A 17553-nucleotide genomic window follows, 5' to 3' on the forward strand; every position below is an offset into this window, starting at 1 on the left:
ATGTACTCCTGTCTCCAGAACTTCTAGTAGAGGAGTTCATTTTCCATTTTATAAAAAACAATAAATAAATAAATAAAAAGAATTGGAGGATCAATTAGATCAGAACACATTGCATTCATATGTGAAATTTTGAACCAATATTTTTAAAAATTAAAGAACTCATAATTTCTAGTAATTTCAAACTACTTTGAAAAGAATTAGTAGCTATCCAAATAGAGTGAAAGAGCAACCCCCCATCCCATTAAAGTTCTATATTTTGATAGAACTACAAGAGAATTTGTAGGTGCCTGCTTTTTTGCCTGCAAATTTTAGGTGATAGCCACCCTTAACCAAGAAGTAGAACCTAGATTTAAGATTAAAAATAATAGATAATATTTTTGTCCTAAGCTCATAGACTTAGGTGCAATCTATTAGGTAGCAATATGTACAGGTGTTATTACTAAACATTCATTAGGCAAATATTACACATTTCACTTGTCATTTAATTTGCTCTTGTGGAAACAATATATACATATATTCTGAAGCCATAAAAGCATCTTCAAGGAAATAAATGTGAAAGTCCCATCTCAGTTCACTGAACCTCACAGTTTAAAATTTGCTGGTTAAACTATAATTTCAGCTCTTGGTATAAATCTACAAATAATTACCTATTAGTTAAATAATGACTTTCTTGCACTGCTAGAGATGAATAATTCTAAGAAGAAATTTAAAGTACTAATTTCCTAGTTCCTGGTTGTTTACTTGGTCAGCAGCATATTTTATTTTTTAAAACTTAATATAAGAAATATTTTAACATTGGTCTTAAGAGGAGATCTGGATTTCTTGGAGAAACTGATCAGTTAATAATTAATTACATTTTAGTAAGATAATTAGACATATATAAGAATGATATTTGGTACAAGATATTTGATACGAGAACAAACATAATTGGATTGTAGAGGTCAACGATTTAGGAACTTGTATAATTTTGTGTTTAATTTTTTAGGATAAACTTCAGAAAAAAAGGCAAAACCATGCATCTCTCAAGAACAGTAGGATTCTTCCATGTAACCATGGTCTTACTTGGAACCATTATAGGGACAGGGATTTTTGTGTCTCCTAAAGGAGTATTAAAATACTCCTCACTGAACATCCCTGTTTCTCTTGGTATTTGGGCAGGTTGTGGCCTGCTGACCATGCTGAATGCTCTCTCTTTGGTAGAGCTGGCAACGACCTTTCCTGTGAGTGGAGCATCTTATTATTTCCTGAAGAGATCTCTTGGATCCCTTGCTGCTTTTCTGAGTCTCTGGATTCAACTTTTTTCTTATTGTCTAGGCCTGGGTGCTCACACCTTACTAATAGCTACTTATCTAATTCAACCTTTCTATACTGGGTGCCCAGCTCCAGAACTTCCAATTAAATGCCTGTCTGTGGCTATTTTGTGGTCATTTGGAATTCTCAATGCTGGAGGAGTGAAAACAGTGGCTTGGCTTCAGACTATCAGCAGTATGATAAAGATGAGTATTCTTTGTTTCATTTCTCTAACTGGGCTTGTGCTGTTAGTGATTGGCAAAAAGGAAAATGTGTCCAGGTTTGAGAATGCTTTGGATGCTGAACTTCCTAATGCCTCGCAAACTGTAGAAGCCATTCTCCAAGGATGTTTTGCATACAGAGGAATATTCATCGTGATCAACATAGCAGGTATATCTATTTATATTTTAAAAATAACAGCATTATAAACATTTCCAGAGCTTATGGTGAAAAATAAATCTGATTGCTATGTTTTTTCTAAAAAAAATTCACATGTTCCATTGTGTAAGACCATCATTAAACCAACACTTATAATCAATCAAATAGACTATATAGAATTTAGTGGGGTTGTTAATTTTTATTGCTAATATAATATCTAGAAAATATTTCAAAAATAGACTGTATTCTCAGATTTATTGCAGTAATTCTTTGCATTTTGAGGCATTTTCATATAAAGAATAATTAGATAGTAAGTGAGTTAATGTACTTAATTAAAATGTATTACATATGTTTGATTTGAGGAACGTTCTCTATAACCTCCTATACACAATTACCTACAAAGAAGTAACCAGTGTCAACAATTTGATAGAATTTCATTATCAGTGAACTTGTATGTTGGGATTTTCATGTTTTCATGTCTTCTTGGGAGCAGTAAAATACTTCCTCATTTGTATCTTACTGTTTTATCTTAGATTTAATTTTGTATATGTGTAGGTATATAAGACATTCATTTTACTGTTGCACTTAGTTGTCACAAGCATTTTAATTTTTTTAGAATGTTTTACATTTAGAAAGAGCAGTGTGATAACCAGATCAATTTTTGCATGCACTGGTCATTCTCTGTAGCAGTGTTAACCAGCTTTGATATCATAGAATTGAGAGAATTTGGTCAAATCTTCAGAATTGGCTCACTAGTTTGTTTTTTAGTTTTATTTATTTGGTTGGTTTGTTGGTTGGTTGGTTTTGTTTTCTATGGTAGTCATGCTATATGTACTTAATTTGCTTTTTCTTTATTTCCAATTAATATACCTTTATACCATTGCCCCTCCTTCGCTGAGGTTAAGTCCCCATGGTGGTTATCCCATAGCAAGTGAAAGTCAGGCCCCAGGACACATACATACAAGCAACACTAAAAGGACTCAGCAAGGTGTACTTATATTTGTTATTGACTTCTGTTTTATACTGCAACATCAAAGCATGTGTCTGCATGCTGCTGGAAATATTTATTTCCACCTTTTTTGTTTTCTTTCCCAAAACTATATGTCATAATAGTTCAATGCTCTTCAAGATACCTTGTAGTTCTTTTTTCATTCCTTCTTTCATACTAGACCTTGAGCTACACTGTATATCTATTTGGCTCAATTATTGAATTTTTCTTAAAAATTACTATTTCTGCATTCTCAAATATACTGAATTTTAATTTTCACTAATATTATAATCGTGGGTTTACTTCATCTTCATTGTCCTCTTCCATAAAGACTGTGCTATTACATTTCTCTAAGGCTATTAATTATGCTTATGTTTACTGACTTTCCTTAAGAATAATTGTACTTCATCTGGATTATTGTGGTGCTTCTTGTGAGCTCCAGAGGATCCATCACTTATGATTCATTTAGGGTATACAATTGAGTGCTTATTGTCTAATATTATTCTAGAGAGTCAAGACACACACTTCATTTTATGGCCATGAACTTTTCATTTTTCTCATCATTAAAAGGAAAATATTTCCAAGATCATATACCATCTTCTAGAGTATCTTTTCTTCTAGTGGTCTTTTCTGCCACTGTTCTGAATGATGGACTTGGCACCTTTGATAAAAGCTCTCATGTCCTGTAGGAATACTACTTTAGGGTATAGCTGATTTAGGAACATAGTGGATCCTTACAAACTGGGAAGCTTCTCTATAACTCTTGCTTGAAAAGTAACCCCTAGAAACAAACTGACAACATCAGGGCACAATATGGAAGCAAGACAAGGTAAAATGGGCTATTTCAAATAATATAGAACATCACTAACCAAGACATGTGGATACGTTTACCATCATTCTCGTACTTTCAGAACCCATATGCTTGTGGATTATCTCTCCTTTTTGTTTCAGGAAAACTGAACTGAAAATATTCTGAGCTACAGCTTTGATGTCACTTCAGATCCTCCTTTTTATTTTTAAGCAATTCACACATGGAGAATATGAAATAGGAACTTTATATATACTAGTGGAAAGAAAGAAAAAAGATAGCATACAAATTAATAAATTAAATTAAGTAAACATATATTATGCAATGATTACTAATCAATCCTTTGCAATAGTGGTAAAATATGACAAGACATAAAAAGCATTGGTGAAGGGGTACAGATATGCATATGTATATATGTGTGTGCATACATATCCATTCTTCTTAATCTTTTTTATTTATTTATTTTTTATTAAATGTATTTCTTTACTTACATTTCAAATGTAATTCTCTTCCTGGTTTCCTGTCCACAAGCCCCCCATTCCTTCACCCTTCCCCATATGGGTATTCCCCCCGCATCCATCTCCCTTACTGCCCCCCCCGTGTTCCCCTGCATTGGAGGTCCAACCTTGGTAGGATCAAGGGCTTCCCCTTTCACTGGTGCCCCCAAAAGGCTATTCTCTGCTACATATGGAGTTGGAGCCCTAGGTGAGTCCATGTATAGTCTTTCAAAATTGGTTTAGTTCCTGGAAGCTCTGGTTGGCTGGCATAGTTGTTCCTGTGGGGTTGCAAGCTCCTTCAACTCTTTCAATCCTTCCTCTAATGCCCCCCCAAGGGTGTCCTGTTCTCAGTTCAGTGGTTTGCTGCTAGCATTGACCTCTGTATTGGATATGCTCTGGATGTGTCTCTCAGGAGAGATCTATACCTGGTCACTTTCAAGATGCATTTTTTAGCTTCCTTTTAAGAAGGAGTGGGAGCATCCAAGTTTTGGTCATCCTTCTTCTTGAGCTTCCTGTGGTCTGTGGATTGCATCTTGGGTAGTTTCAACCTTTGGGCTAATATCCACTTATCAATGAGTGCATACCAAGTGTGTTTTTCTGTAATTGGATTACCTCAATCAGCATATTTTCTAGTTCATTCCATTTGCCTATGAATTTCATGAAGTCATTGTTTTTGATAGCTAAGTAGTACTCCATTGTGTAGATGTACCACATTTTTTGAATCCATTTCTCTGTTGAAGGGCAACTGGGTTCTTTCCAGCTTCTGACTATTATAAATAAGGCATCTGGAGTTGGGGATTTAGCTCAGTGGTAGAGCGCTTGCCTAGAAAGTGCAAGGCCCTGGGTTCAGTCCCCAGCTCCGAAAAAAAGAGAAAAGAAAAAAAATAAGGCATCTATGAACATAGTGGAGCATGTGCCTTTGTTGTATGTTGGAGCATCTTTTGGGTATATGCCCAGGAGAGGTACATCTGAGTCCTCAGGTAGTAGAATGTCCAATTTTCTGAGGAACCTCCAGACTGATTTCCAGAGTGGTTGTACCAGTTTGCAATCCCACCAACAATGGAGGAGTGTTCCTCTTTCCCCACATCCTCTACAGCATCTGCTGTCACCTGAGATTTTTATCTTAGCCATTCTGACTGCTGTGAGGTAGAATTTAAGGGTTGTTTTGATTTGCATTTCCCTGATGACTAAGGATGTTGAACACTTTTTAGGTACTTTTTGTCCATTCAATAATCCTCAGCTGAGAATGTTTTGTTTACCTCTGTACCACATTTCTAATAAAGTTATTTGGTTCTCTGGAGTTTCACTTCTTGAGTTCTTTGTATATTTTGCATATTAGCCCTCTCTCAGATGTAGGATTGGTAAAGATCTTTTCTCAATCTGTTGGTAGCTGTTGTGTCCTAATGACAGTGTCTTTTGCCTTACAGAAGATTTGAAGTTTTATGAGGTCCCATTTGTTGATTCTTGATCTTAGAGCATAAGCCATTGGTGTTCTGTTCAGGAAATTTTCCCCAGAGCCCATGTGTTCAAGATGCTTCCCCACTTTTTCTTCTATTAGTTTGAGTGTGTCTGGTTTGACGTGGAGATCCTTGATCAACTTGGACTTAAGCTTTGTACATGATGATAAGAATGGATCAATTTGCATTCTTCTACATGCTGACCTCCAGTTGAACCAGCACCATTTGTTGAAAATGCTATCTTTCTTCCATTGAATGGTTTTAGCTCCTTTGTCAAAGATCAAGTGACCATAGGTGTGTGGGTTCATTTCTGGGTCTTCAATTCTGTTCCACTGATCTATCTGCCTGTCTCTGTACTAATGCCATAAAGTTTTTGTGCCTATTGCTCTGTAATACTGCTTGAAGTCAGGGATGGTGATTCTCCCAGAAGTTCTTTTAATGTTGAGTATAGTTTTTGCTATCCTGAGTTGTTTGCTATTCCAAATGTATTTGCAAATTGCTCTTTCTATCCCTATAAAGAGTTGAGCAGAAATTTTGATGGGGATTGCATTTTGCTTTTGGCAAAATGGCCATGTTTACTTTATTAATTCTGCCAACCCATGAACATGGAAGATCTTTCCATCTTCTGAGACCTTCCTCAATTTCTTTTTTCAGAGACTTAAAGTTCTTGTCATATAGATCTTTCATTTGCTTGCTTAAAGTAACACCAAAGTATTTTATATTATTTGGGACTATTGTGAAATGTGTCATTTCCCTAATTTCTTTCTCAGTCAGTTTATCCTTTGAGTAGAAGAAGGCTACTAATTTGTTTGAATTAATTTTATACCCCGACACTTTGCTGAAGTTGTTTATCAGGTTAAGTAGCTCTCTGGTGGAACTTTTGGGGTCACATAATTATACTATCATATCATCTGCAAATAGTGATATTTTGATTTCTTCCCATCCAATTTGTATTCCTTTGACCTCCTTTCACCCTCCGATTGCTCTGGCTAGGACTTCAAGTACTATATTGAATAAGTAAGGAGAGAGTGGGCAGCCTTGTCTAGCTCCTGATTTTAGTGGGATTGCTTCAAGTTTCTCTCCATTTAGTTTGATGTAAGCTACTGGTTTGCTGTATATGGCTTTCACTATGTTTAGATATGGGCCTTGCTATCCTGATCTTTCCAGGATTTTTATCATGAAGAGGTGATGAATTTTGTCAAATCCTTTCTCAGCATATAATGAAATGATCATGTGGTTCTTATCTTTGTGTTTGTTTATATAGTGGGTTACATTGATGGATTTTCATATATTAAACTATCCCTGCATCCCTGGGATGAAGCCTACTTGATCAGGATGGATGATTGCTTTGGTGTGTTCTTGGATTCAGTTTGCAAGAATTTTACTAAGTATTTTTGAATCAATATTCATAAGGGAAATTGGTCTGAAGTTCTTTATTTTTTGTTGGGTCTTTGTGTGGTTTCTGTAAAAGAGTAATTGTGGCTTCATAGAAGGAATTTGGTAGTGCCCCATCTGTTTCAATTTTGTGGAACAGTTTGGACAGTATTGGTATGAAGTCTTCTATGAAGGTCTAATAGAATTCTGCACTGAACACATCTGGTCCTGGGCTCTTTTTGGTTGGGATACTTTTAATGACCTCTTCTATTTCTTTAGGAGTTATGGGATGCAGAGAGTTGTTTGGCCAGTTCAATTCTGTCCTGGGCACAGACCAGAACCACGGGTACTGGTGGCTGTCTGTTCCTATATTCCTGTGTTCAAAGGCACTGTACAATTTCCCTTTGGACCAGGGATGTGGGCAGAGGTGTTCAGAAGTGGCAGTCTGTCCTGCGTTCTCAGGATGTCTGCACTCCTTGGTCACTCTTCTTATTCTTCTAACATTTTCTGGAGCTTCATTTCTCCTCAGTTTTCTAGTAGTCAGAATTTAATTCAGAACTTCCCCTACTCTGCACACGCTATAAACTCCACAGATATTTCCCTTTATTTTATAATTTTACATTTTACATATTCTTTCTTACTGTCAACCCTCCCATAACCCAATACCCATTCTCCTTCAAACCTGTGGCCTCTTTTTCACTAGTTATTATTTAATGCATATATGTATATACATATATGCTCCTAAATATTACCTGTTGAGTCATATTCTGTTATATGTATGTATGTTTTCATGACTGACCATTTAGCACTGGACAACCAATGAGTGTGTTCTTCCTTGGGGAAGACCACCTCTCTGGCTCTCACCATTCCTCAATTACCTATAATTTTTGGATAGGGTTAAAGATTTCTGGGTTTTTTCCAGTACATTTTGGTATATCAGTTGCTGTCCTCATTGCTCAGCACATGGTTGGGTAGTCATGTTGGTAAAATTTTATAGGCTTAGTATCTGATATGACTTGGAAAAAAAATCTCATAACAAATTTGCTTTTCCTCTGGCTCTTACAGTCTGCCTCCTCTTCTGCAAAGTTCCTAGAAGTCTTGGGTGTGCAAATGTTTTATGAATGTTTCCATTGGGACTGGATTTCAAAACTCTGCATCTTGATTAGCTGTGGTATTCTGTCAAGATCTTCATCTCTTCCAAGAGAAGTTTCTTTGATGACCAATGAAAAATACACAAATCTAAACTCTACAGATATTTTCATTCACTTCCAGATGTTTATTTTTGAAGAAATAAAATTTCAAATTTTATTTAAGTTCTTCTGTAATATGCATATATCTTATTAAAAGTGTCCCTTGTGATATATTACATTTTTCTATTTAATATTCGACATAACTTTGCATGAGCTACTTTAATTTTACCTTACAATTTACATATAGCTGCATGTATTTTGTTAAAATTTGGCTTTTCTTTTTTCTCTTGATACCATTAAGATATTTTCAACCCAATAACATAATAATTAGTATTTATTTTCATAATGTTTTGGGTCTCTGTTATATCACTCAGCATGACTTAAGTCAGGTCTCATTTACCTGGAAATCTCAGAATTTCATTTTTGTTAACAGCTGAGGAACTTTCCATTATTTCAGTGTAACATAATTTCATTATTCATTCATCATTTGATGAATGGGGCTGTTTTCAATTTCTGACTATTATGGGTAGAGCAATAATAAATATGCCTGAGTCAGGGTCTCTTAAGGAGAGTGTAGAGTCTTTTAGCAAAATGCCTAAGAGTAGCCTATGTAGATCTTGAGGTATATCTATTCCCAACTTCCTAAGGAACAGCCACAAGGATTTCTATAAGTGAATGTAAAAGTTGACATTGCCATCAGGAATGAATCAGTGTTATCTTTGCCCTTCGTCCTGTAAGAATGAGATGTTACTTGTTTTATTGTTCTTGGCCATTCTAACTAGTAGAATACAAAGACTCAAAGTAGTTTAGATTTGCATTTCACTGATAAATAATTTTGAAAGTCTTAAATATGTTTCTCATTTATGTTTTCTCCTTTGATAACTGCTTGTTTCTGTACCTCATTTTAATTAATTTATTTGTTTTCTTGCTGTCCAGTATTTTTAGTTATTTATATGTTTTAGATATGTCTGATATATACTCTTTATTTGATATGTCCATTATATAGCCTGTCACTTTTCCCCCAAATCATGGCTGTTGCCATACAGAATCTCTACAGTTTCACAAGGTTCCAGATATTAATTGTTGTTCTTATGTGTTATTGGTGTCCTTTCCAGAAAATCTTTCCCTGTGCCAAGAAGTTCTCAATTGTAACCTACATTCTTTTCTTATTAGATTCAAAATATCAAGTCCTATGTTGATGTGTTTCATCCATAAGGAATTATTTTTATCTAGGGTGAGAAGTATAACCTATTTGCATTCTTTTACATGAATCTATTCAGTTTGATCAGCATCATTTGAGGATGGTGTCGTCTTTTTCTCATGTTTATTTCTGGGTTTTTTTTTGTGGGGTGGGGGGTTTACAGGCTGTTTGTTTTGTTTTGTTTTTGTCAAAAGTCAGGAATTGAAAAATGTGTGGATTTATGTATGGATTCAATTCAGTTCAGTTCTTCAACATATTTGTTTTTATTCCAGTGCTGTGGGTTTTTTTTTTGGGGGGGGGGTCTGAGTTAACTCACTCAAGATGATATTTTATGTATTTATTGTATTTATGTTTCATATGTTATCCCTTTTCCTAGTTCCCCCCTCTCCCATCCTTGCTCCCCCTGCTTCTATGAGAATGCTCCCCCTGACCCACCATTTTATTACTATAGCTCTATGATACATCTTGAAATTGTGAATAGTAATACCTCCCAAATTTCCTTTATTACTCAGGATTATTTTAGCTGTCCTGATTTTTGTTTGCTTATTTGTTTTTTGAGAGAGAGAGAGAGAGAGAGAGAGAGAGTGTGTGTGTGTGTGTGTGTGTGTGTGTGTGTGTGTGTTTCCACATTAAATGGACAAATTGAATTTCAAGATCTGACAACAATTGTGTTGGAACTGTAATATGTAATAAAGATTGAATTGAATCTGTTGGTTGCATTTGGTAGGATGGTCATTTGCTGTTTTGGTCTTAGGGATTCATGAATGCAGGAGATACTTCCATATTCTGATGTCTTTTTTAACTTCTTTCTTCAATGTCTTAATGTTCTTATAAAAGAAGATTTTACATACTTCATTAGATCTATTCATTTAATTTTCCAGTTCAGGTTACTGTGAAAAATATAGCTTTCCTAATTTCTCTTTCAGACTATCATCTATATACAGGAAGGCTAGTAAATTTTGTGTGTTGATTTTATGTATTTATCCTGCTGCTTCATTGAAATGTTTTCAACTGTTGAGGTCTACTCATGGAGTTATTAAGCTCTTTTATATATAAAATCATATCATTTGTAAATAGATACTTTAGCGTCTTACTTTTCAATTCATATCTCCTTGATCTTCTTTAGTTGTCTTATTGTTTTAGCGAAGACTCAAGTACGAGATTGAACAGGTATGGAGAGAGTGGATAAAATTGTCTTGTTCTTGATTTTAGTAAAAATGCTTTGAGTTTCTTTTCATTTAGGTTGGTGGTGACTGTGGCTGTATTGTAAATAGTCTTTTTCATATGGATGTTCCTAAATCCCTAGTTTCTCAAGGAGCTTTATCATGAAAAGATGTTAGATGTTGTCAGAGATCTTTTGTTTATCCCATAAGATGATTAAGTGGATTTTCTTTCAATCTATTTGTATGCTGGACTACCTTTATCAGTTTATGTATGTTGGATGAGCCTCTGCATCACTAGGACGAAGCCAAGTTGATTATGGTGAATATTCTTTTGAATGTGTCCTTGCATTTTGTGCAATACTTTGTTTCTCAATGAAGTATATTTTATGTGTATTTATAAGGGATTGTGGTCCATTTTCTTCCATTTTGGGCCTCTGTTGTGGGTGTCTGAGTTATTATGGACTCATGAAAAGAATTAGGAAATGTTCTTTTACTTCTATTTTGTGGGATAATTGAGGAGTATTGACACTAATTCTTTGAAGATCTAGTAAATGTCTTCAGTGAATTCATTTGGTTATAGAGATTTAAATTAATACTTCTATTTCACCAGGGATTATGGATCTGTTTGAATTGCTTGTTTGATCTTGATTTATATGGGGTAGGTGGTATATATCAATAAATTTATCTATTTCTTTTAGGTTTTCCAGTGTGGCGGAGTACTGATTTTTAAAGCATGTCTTTGTGATTTCTTCAGGTTCTGTTTTCATATTTAATTTTGTTAGTTTTACTCTTCTCTGTCTCTTAATTAATTTGGCCTGAGGTTTATTAATTCTGTCAGTTTTCTCAATGAACCAACTCTATGTTATTTTATTTATTTACTTACTTACTTACTTATATATTTATTTATTCATTGCCTTTCCTTATTTGTTTCTGTTTTATTGACTTCAGCCCTGAGTTTGATCACTTTTTTATCCACTCTTTGGAGGCGGTTTACTGGTTTTGCTCTAAAGCTTTTGGCTGTGCTGCTAAGTTGGTAATATGAGAGCTTTCTCTTCCCTTTTAAATATACCATATACTGCTAAAATTTCCTTCACTGTATATCATACATTTAGATATGTTGTGTTTTCCTTTCCATTCAATTCTAAAAAATACTTTGTCTCCTCACTGATTTCCATTTTGACTCATTTTTTTTTTCAATTCAGTAGTAAATTGTTACATTTTTCACAAGTTTGTGAGATCTCTATTGTTTTTGTTGTTCATGTCCAGGCTTAATCTATGGGGGACTTTTGAAAAATCTATGTAATTTGGTATTTAACATAGTATCACAAAATATATCAGCATTTAAGAATAAAATTGTGAAGCATGAAACCAATATCACTACAAGCAGTTGAAGGAACTGGGACAATTAAAGAATGTTTTTCATTCCTTTTATTACAAGAATTTCAAGCTATATAACATGTTGTTTTCTAACAAACTTATGTTTGTTTTGCAGGTGAGATAAAAAATCCTTCTAAAATAATTCCCAAGGCTGTGATTTCTTGTCTTTCCATCACAATTATGTCTTATTTACTGGCTAATGTAGCCTATTTGACAGTTTTAACACCAAAAGAAATTACGACTTCAGGTATGGTTTGATAGAAACAAGAGTGAAATAGTCACTTCTTTCTTCCCTGAATGAAGTTGCATTGTCCTGTACATGGACACTCTGGGCTCTAAAATAACATTTCCAGAACATACTTTATGTCCTCTGCTTATTTCATTATGCCACCTATGGACTATCAGCCTCATGTACAAACCTGTGACTGGGTGCAGTACCATTTCTTCTAAGATGTAAGTTTCTTGCATTAAATGCCTTATGAGACCATGTTCATCACTATCTCATCTTGAAGAGTTTGAAATGCAGTTAAAAATCTTAAGATACAGTGGAAGGACTTGACTCAAATTCTGAAAGAAATGATCTCTCTGAATAATAACTCTGAATTATAGATCAAATGACCAACAGAAACAAAGCTCAATACGTTCGTTTTTTTTTTTCAAGTAAGCACAAGAAAATGCTAAGTCTAAAAGCATTGTGGTTAAAAAAAAGAGAGAAAGGAATAAAACTAGAATTTCATCAGACAGGTTTAAAAAATATTACTGTGGCATAAAAATGTAACTATGCTGTTTGATTTTAACTAAACTTTAGCTGGCATATACATGATTGGAAATAATTTTGCACTCTACTGTGCATTTTACAACATAATTAATTACTGATACTCCTAATGTCAAATATTTAGATTAGTAAAGGCTGTAATATTTAGGCCCATTGATATTGCTCATTTGCTGCCAAGCCTGATGACGTGAGTTGAATACCTAGAATCCACATTGTAGAAGAGACGTGACAATTTATTTTATGACCTCCACACCCACACTTTGATACATGCATTCCACCTGGTACACATATAAAATATTCAAAATAAATAAATAAATATTTAAAAAACATAATCTTGGGCTGGAGAGATGGCTCAGAATTTAAGAACATTGTCTGCTTTTCCAGAGGTTCTGAGTTCAATTCCCAGCAAAACATGGTAGCTCATAACCATCTGTAATGATATCTTCTGGTGCCCTCTTCTGGCCTGCAAGTATACATAAAGGCAGAATGCTGTAGACATAATAAATAAATCATTTAAAAATCATGATCTTGATATCTATTGAAGAATCTTTCCATTCTTGATTTATTTGACAGGAGTTTTCAAGACTGTTTCACACATAGATTTGATTCAGTAATTCCTTCAGACATTTCCTAGCACAAGTCAACTGTGTTTATACTTCATATGCCTGCATATTAACAATTTAGGATAAATCCAGATAAGGACTTCTGTTTTCTATCAGGTTATTCACGCTTGTAGATTCCTTCAACATGTAAAGCAGCTGCCTTAGAGATGCACATAGACTTTGGTTCTAACTTGAAAGTTAGTTTTTGCTTTAAAAAAGAAATTCCAAAATTATATTCTAAGTATGAAGTTTGAATTAGTGCAGTATTTATGTTGGAGATATGAAGTGAAAATGGACTCATGGACAACTATGCAACTATGCAAAGGGATGAAGGAAAGGACAAGATGTTTTATATTCTAATAAATGTAAATGGCACAAATGACTTTACAGGGCAGTTGTTGAATACTATGGTTTGGCTGTAAAATATCTCTCATAGGCATGTGAAGTTGGATGCTTGGTCTCCAGCTTGGAAACACTGTGAAAACTGTAGGGGTGAAGTCTTATCAGAGAAAGTAGGTCACAAGAAATGATCCTTGAGGATTTTAAATCTATCCACATGCCCTGTGTATTCTCTATTTCCTAACTGCAGACTTAATATGACAAACTGCTGTATGTTTCTGTAGCAATATTGTCCCCAAAATGATAGCCATTATTTTTTCCAATTGTAAGCCATGTTGAGCACATCTATAGACAGTGACTTCTTGTCAGGTAACCCAAAGAAGAAAATAATTGAATCTTACAACAATAATTCATTGTAGATTGTGGTATAAATTGGAATGATTCCAGACCTAGCATGTTTTGTCTTGCCTCTTCTCTAGCAAATTAGCTATTGTCATACATATGTTATGCAGCTCACCCATCTGCAGAGCAAGCATAATTCTACAGGTTATTGTGGAATTGCCCAACATGGAAAAATAGTAATTTCTAATTTCTCTTTCTTAAAAAGACTATAAGGCCAAATTACATTCACAAACTAAGTGAAGAGATTCCTTCTTTTGTAGGGAGGCAAAAGGTCACATTGCTCACAGGAGAAGGAATGAAGGAGTGTTGCCCTATTCGTAATGAGTAAAATGGCTTTTATTTTTTACATTCTGTTTGATTTTTGCAGATTCTGTTGTTATCACATGGGTAAACAGAGCATACCCTTCCATGCAATGGGTTATGTCTTTGGGGATCTCCCTCTCATCATTGACCACCACTGCCTGTGGAATACTTTCAGCAGCAAGGATTTGCTACTCTGCAAGCCTAGAAGGACAGATGCCATTCATCTTCTCAATGCTTAATAACCATCAGAGTCCTGTTGTAGCAGTCACTCAAGTTGTTATTTTATCCACAGTTTCAATAATATGTTCAAACTTAACCTATTTGATAAAATATTTAGGAATAATGAGCATTTTCGATGATGTGCTATATATGATAGCTATACTTAAACTGAGGTACCAGAAGCCAGCTCTTCCTAGACCTTATAAGGTAAATCAAAATGATAACATTATGTTTCTATCTACCTTACATGAGTAATATTGAATTAGCAGAAATGTTGTTTCATATGTGTATATGCTTCCAATCAATTACAAGCTTAATGTATAACAAATCTGATCTCAGTCTCTCTTTCCCAAATTTGTAATATGGACCATTTTTGTTTTATGTTTTAATAAATAAAAACTCAAAACTTATCTGTAGCAGGAATACATAAATATTATTATCATAATTTGGAAACTAGCCAGTGATTTTATTTGAGCAATAAAGTATTAACATAAGGGAAGAGAGGACTCTGATAACCATCACACATAAATTATATAGGCTTATTTTTTCTCATGTCCTCGGCAAAATATCAAATTTTTATAAGATGTTAATGAAATCATCAACTTAGGTGATTATAAAATATTTTAAATCAAGATGGAATCATTACTGTAGGTTAGTAAAACAGCTTTTAATGCATCTCTTGTTGGCACTAAGGGATCAATACAGTGATACGAACACTCTGACCACTGTATTATAAGTTCTCTTCCCACTGGGATGAGGTATCACGAAGCCAAGGTACAGACCGTTGTGAGGAGACCATACACAATATTTAATACTAACAGGGCCACTCATATGTGAGAAGAGATATATAAGCAATCAAATGCAGGAGAAATAAAATAAGTTATTTTAAAAGGTGATACTGAAAACCAGTGGAACATGAGTAAGAAGAAGGCATGTGTAGACTCAGATCCACCAGTTGCCATTAATTCTGTTAAACTAATTTTTCTATGTTCAAAATAACCATAGGTCTCAAGTGTACCACCCAATCTCAAAGAAAGAGCCAGTTTTTTCTTTGTTTCCTTGCTTGGTTGGCTTTGTTCATTTGTTTTATGTCATGGAATATTTATTTGCTGTTGTAATGAATAATTTTCTTATAATGAATCAATTGTAGATTTATTTTATTTTCTGATCTCAACATCAAAAATATGTGTGCCTCTCCAGAACAAATTATTTGCTTGTTCCTCGTGATGGTTGCTTTCAACATCAACAGAATAGTTAGAATTAAATTTATTCTTTTCTTTTTTTTTTTTTTTTTTTTAACTTGAGTATTTCTTATTTACATTTCGAGTGTTATTCCCTTTCCCGGTTTCCGGGCAAACATCACCCTAATCCCTCCTCTTCCCTTTCTTTATGGGTGTCCCCTCCCCATCCTCCCCCCATTGCCGCCCTCCCCCCAACAATCTAGTTCACTGGGGGTTCAGTCTTAGCAGGACCCAGGGCTTCCCCTTCCACTGGTGCTCTTACTAGGATATTCATTGCTACCTATGAGGTCAGCGTTCTATACTTGCCTTAATTTCCCTCCTTTCCTTTTCATTTACTCATTTGCTTTATTCACTTATTTTATCTGTTTGCAATGAAAGCCAAATATTCTATGAGGTTCCATAGTCTTTGCTTTATGGCTTAACCATGGAATAAATGTGACCCATTCCAGCTATTCCAGACACTGCATTACGTAAAAATGATGTGCATAGTAAACTATAATCCCATGCTTCTTGGCAATCATTATTATATGCACTGAGTACTCTTATTGAAATCAGAGTGGCAGATTCATTAAGTAATCCAAGATTACAAACTGGGAGAGTAAAAAATTAGTTTCCATGAAAGGCACTTACTTTATCTAACCAAAAGACAATAGGCAAAACATCGGATTCATTTAGCTAATATTTCAGGAGTGAATAATAAAGATAACAACACACTTATTTATGAATTCAGGTTTTTGAATTTGTAGGGTTTTTATGAAGATTCTCTGATTTAAAATTGTATTATGAATGAATACTCAGTGGTGACACAGCTGAGTCTATTTCTCAAGTCAGTAAAGTAAGCAACTATTGAACTAACATTGGTTAGTGTAAATGATGTATTTCAGTGTGTGTGTCACTTTTTTTTTTCATTTAGCAAAACCATTGGTTTCAATGAGTAAATTGTAAACCATGTAAAGGTGAAAGAATCCCTAGGAATAGCATGAATAGCTAGATTTAATTCTATGGTTTCACAGCTTGTCAGTTGCCAAGTAAGTATCGTTACTGTAAGATACTGTAAGAGATTGTATTCATCCTTGCCCTTTTATTTTTGAATATTAGTAATGGTATCTGGCTGTCAAACATAGAAAATGAAGTCACCACTAATCTTAAGATTCTTTCTACTTTCAGGTGTGCCTGCCATTGGTATTTGGATCTTTAGCTCTGTCTTCATTTTTCCTTTTGGCACCAATAATTCAGTCTCCTAATATCGAGCATATCTATGAAGGTTTATTTCTTTTAAGTGGATTTGTGGTATACTGGCTTCAAGTTTACCTTTATCGACATGCTGATCGTTTTAAAACAATAACGTGTTATTTGCAATTGCTATTTAATGTTTTACCATCTGACGAACAAGACAAAAAACTTTGTTCTGAATAAAATTTAGTCTACTAAATATTTGCTTCATAAAATAAAGTATTGTAATTGAAATCTTTTTTAAAAGATTTATTTATTTATTATTATGTGAGTACACTGTTGCTATCTTCAGACACACCAGAAGAGGGCATCGGATCCCCATTACAGATGGTTGTGAGCCACCATGAGGTTGCTGGGAATTGAACTTCAGGACCTCTGGAAAAGCAGTCAGTGCTCTTAACCACTGACACATCTCTCCAGCTCCTGAAATCTTTTATTTTTAAAAATACGTATTTTCTCAAACACAAAATTTCTATCTCATGCACAGCATAAAACAATGTAGTCCCAATGCAACTTCTGAGCTCAAAAACTCTCAAGACAAAAGTTAGGGCATGGACATGTTAAAATTTATTTTTTAATATAATAAAATTTCATAAATAGGTATATTTATTATAAAAGGATCAATACTTTTAAGTAGCTAAGGTACTAAGAACTATTATGAACCACATTTTTATAATAGTATTATAATTATGCCTTTAGCTTAAATAACTTCCATT

General features: G+C 34.3%; 1 protein-coding gene across 1 annotated transcript; it reads left to right on the forward strand.

Annotated features, from left to right (window-relative positions):
* Positions 1-997: 997 nt before the first annotated feature.
* On the forward strand, positions 998-17020 carry LOC116895974 (solute carrier family 7 member 13-like). The gene is made up of 4 exons (XM_032897014.1): positions 998-1680; positions 11839-11970; positions 14209-14570; positions 16772-17020. The coding sequence occupies exons 1-4, from the start codon at positions 1014-1016 to the stop codon at positions 17018-17020; spliced, it is 1410 nt and encodes a 469-aa protein (XP_032752905.1). The 5' UTR covers positions 998-1013.
* Positions 17021-17553: the final 533 nt, after the last annotated feature.

Source organism: Rattus rattus, chromosome 3 (assembly GCF_011064425.1).
Source record: "Rattus rattus isolate New Zealand chromosome 3, Rrattus_CSIRO_v1, whole genome shotgun sequence".
NCBI lineage: Eukaryota > Metazoa > Chordata > Mammalia > Rodentia > Muridae > Rattus > Rattus rattus.

Excerpts from the sequence above, each read along its gene's own strand:
- LOC116895974 (XM_032897014.1), top strand. The coding sequence starts at position 1,014 with ATGCATCTCTCAAGAACAGTAGGATTCTTCCATGTAACCATGGTCTTA. Across the intron at positions 1,681-11,838 it reads CATCGTGATCAACATAGCAG|GTGAGATAAAAAATCCTTCT; the intron begins GTATATCTATTT and ends TTTGTTTTGCAG. Across the intron at positions 11,971-14,208 it reads AAAAGAAATTACGACTTCAG|ATTCTGTTGTTATCACATGG; the intron begins GTATGGTTTGAT and ends TGATTTTTGCAG.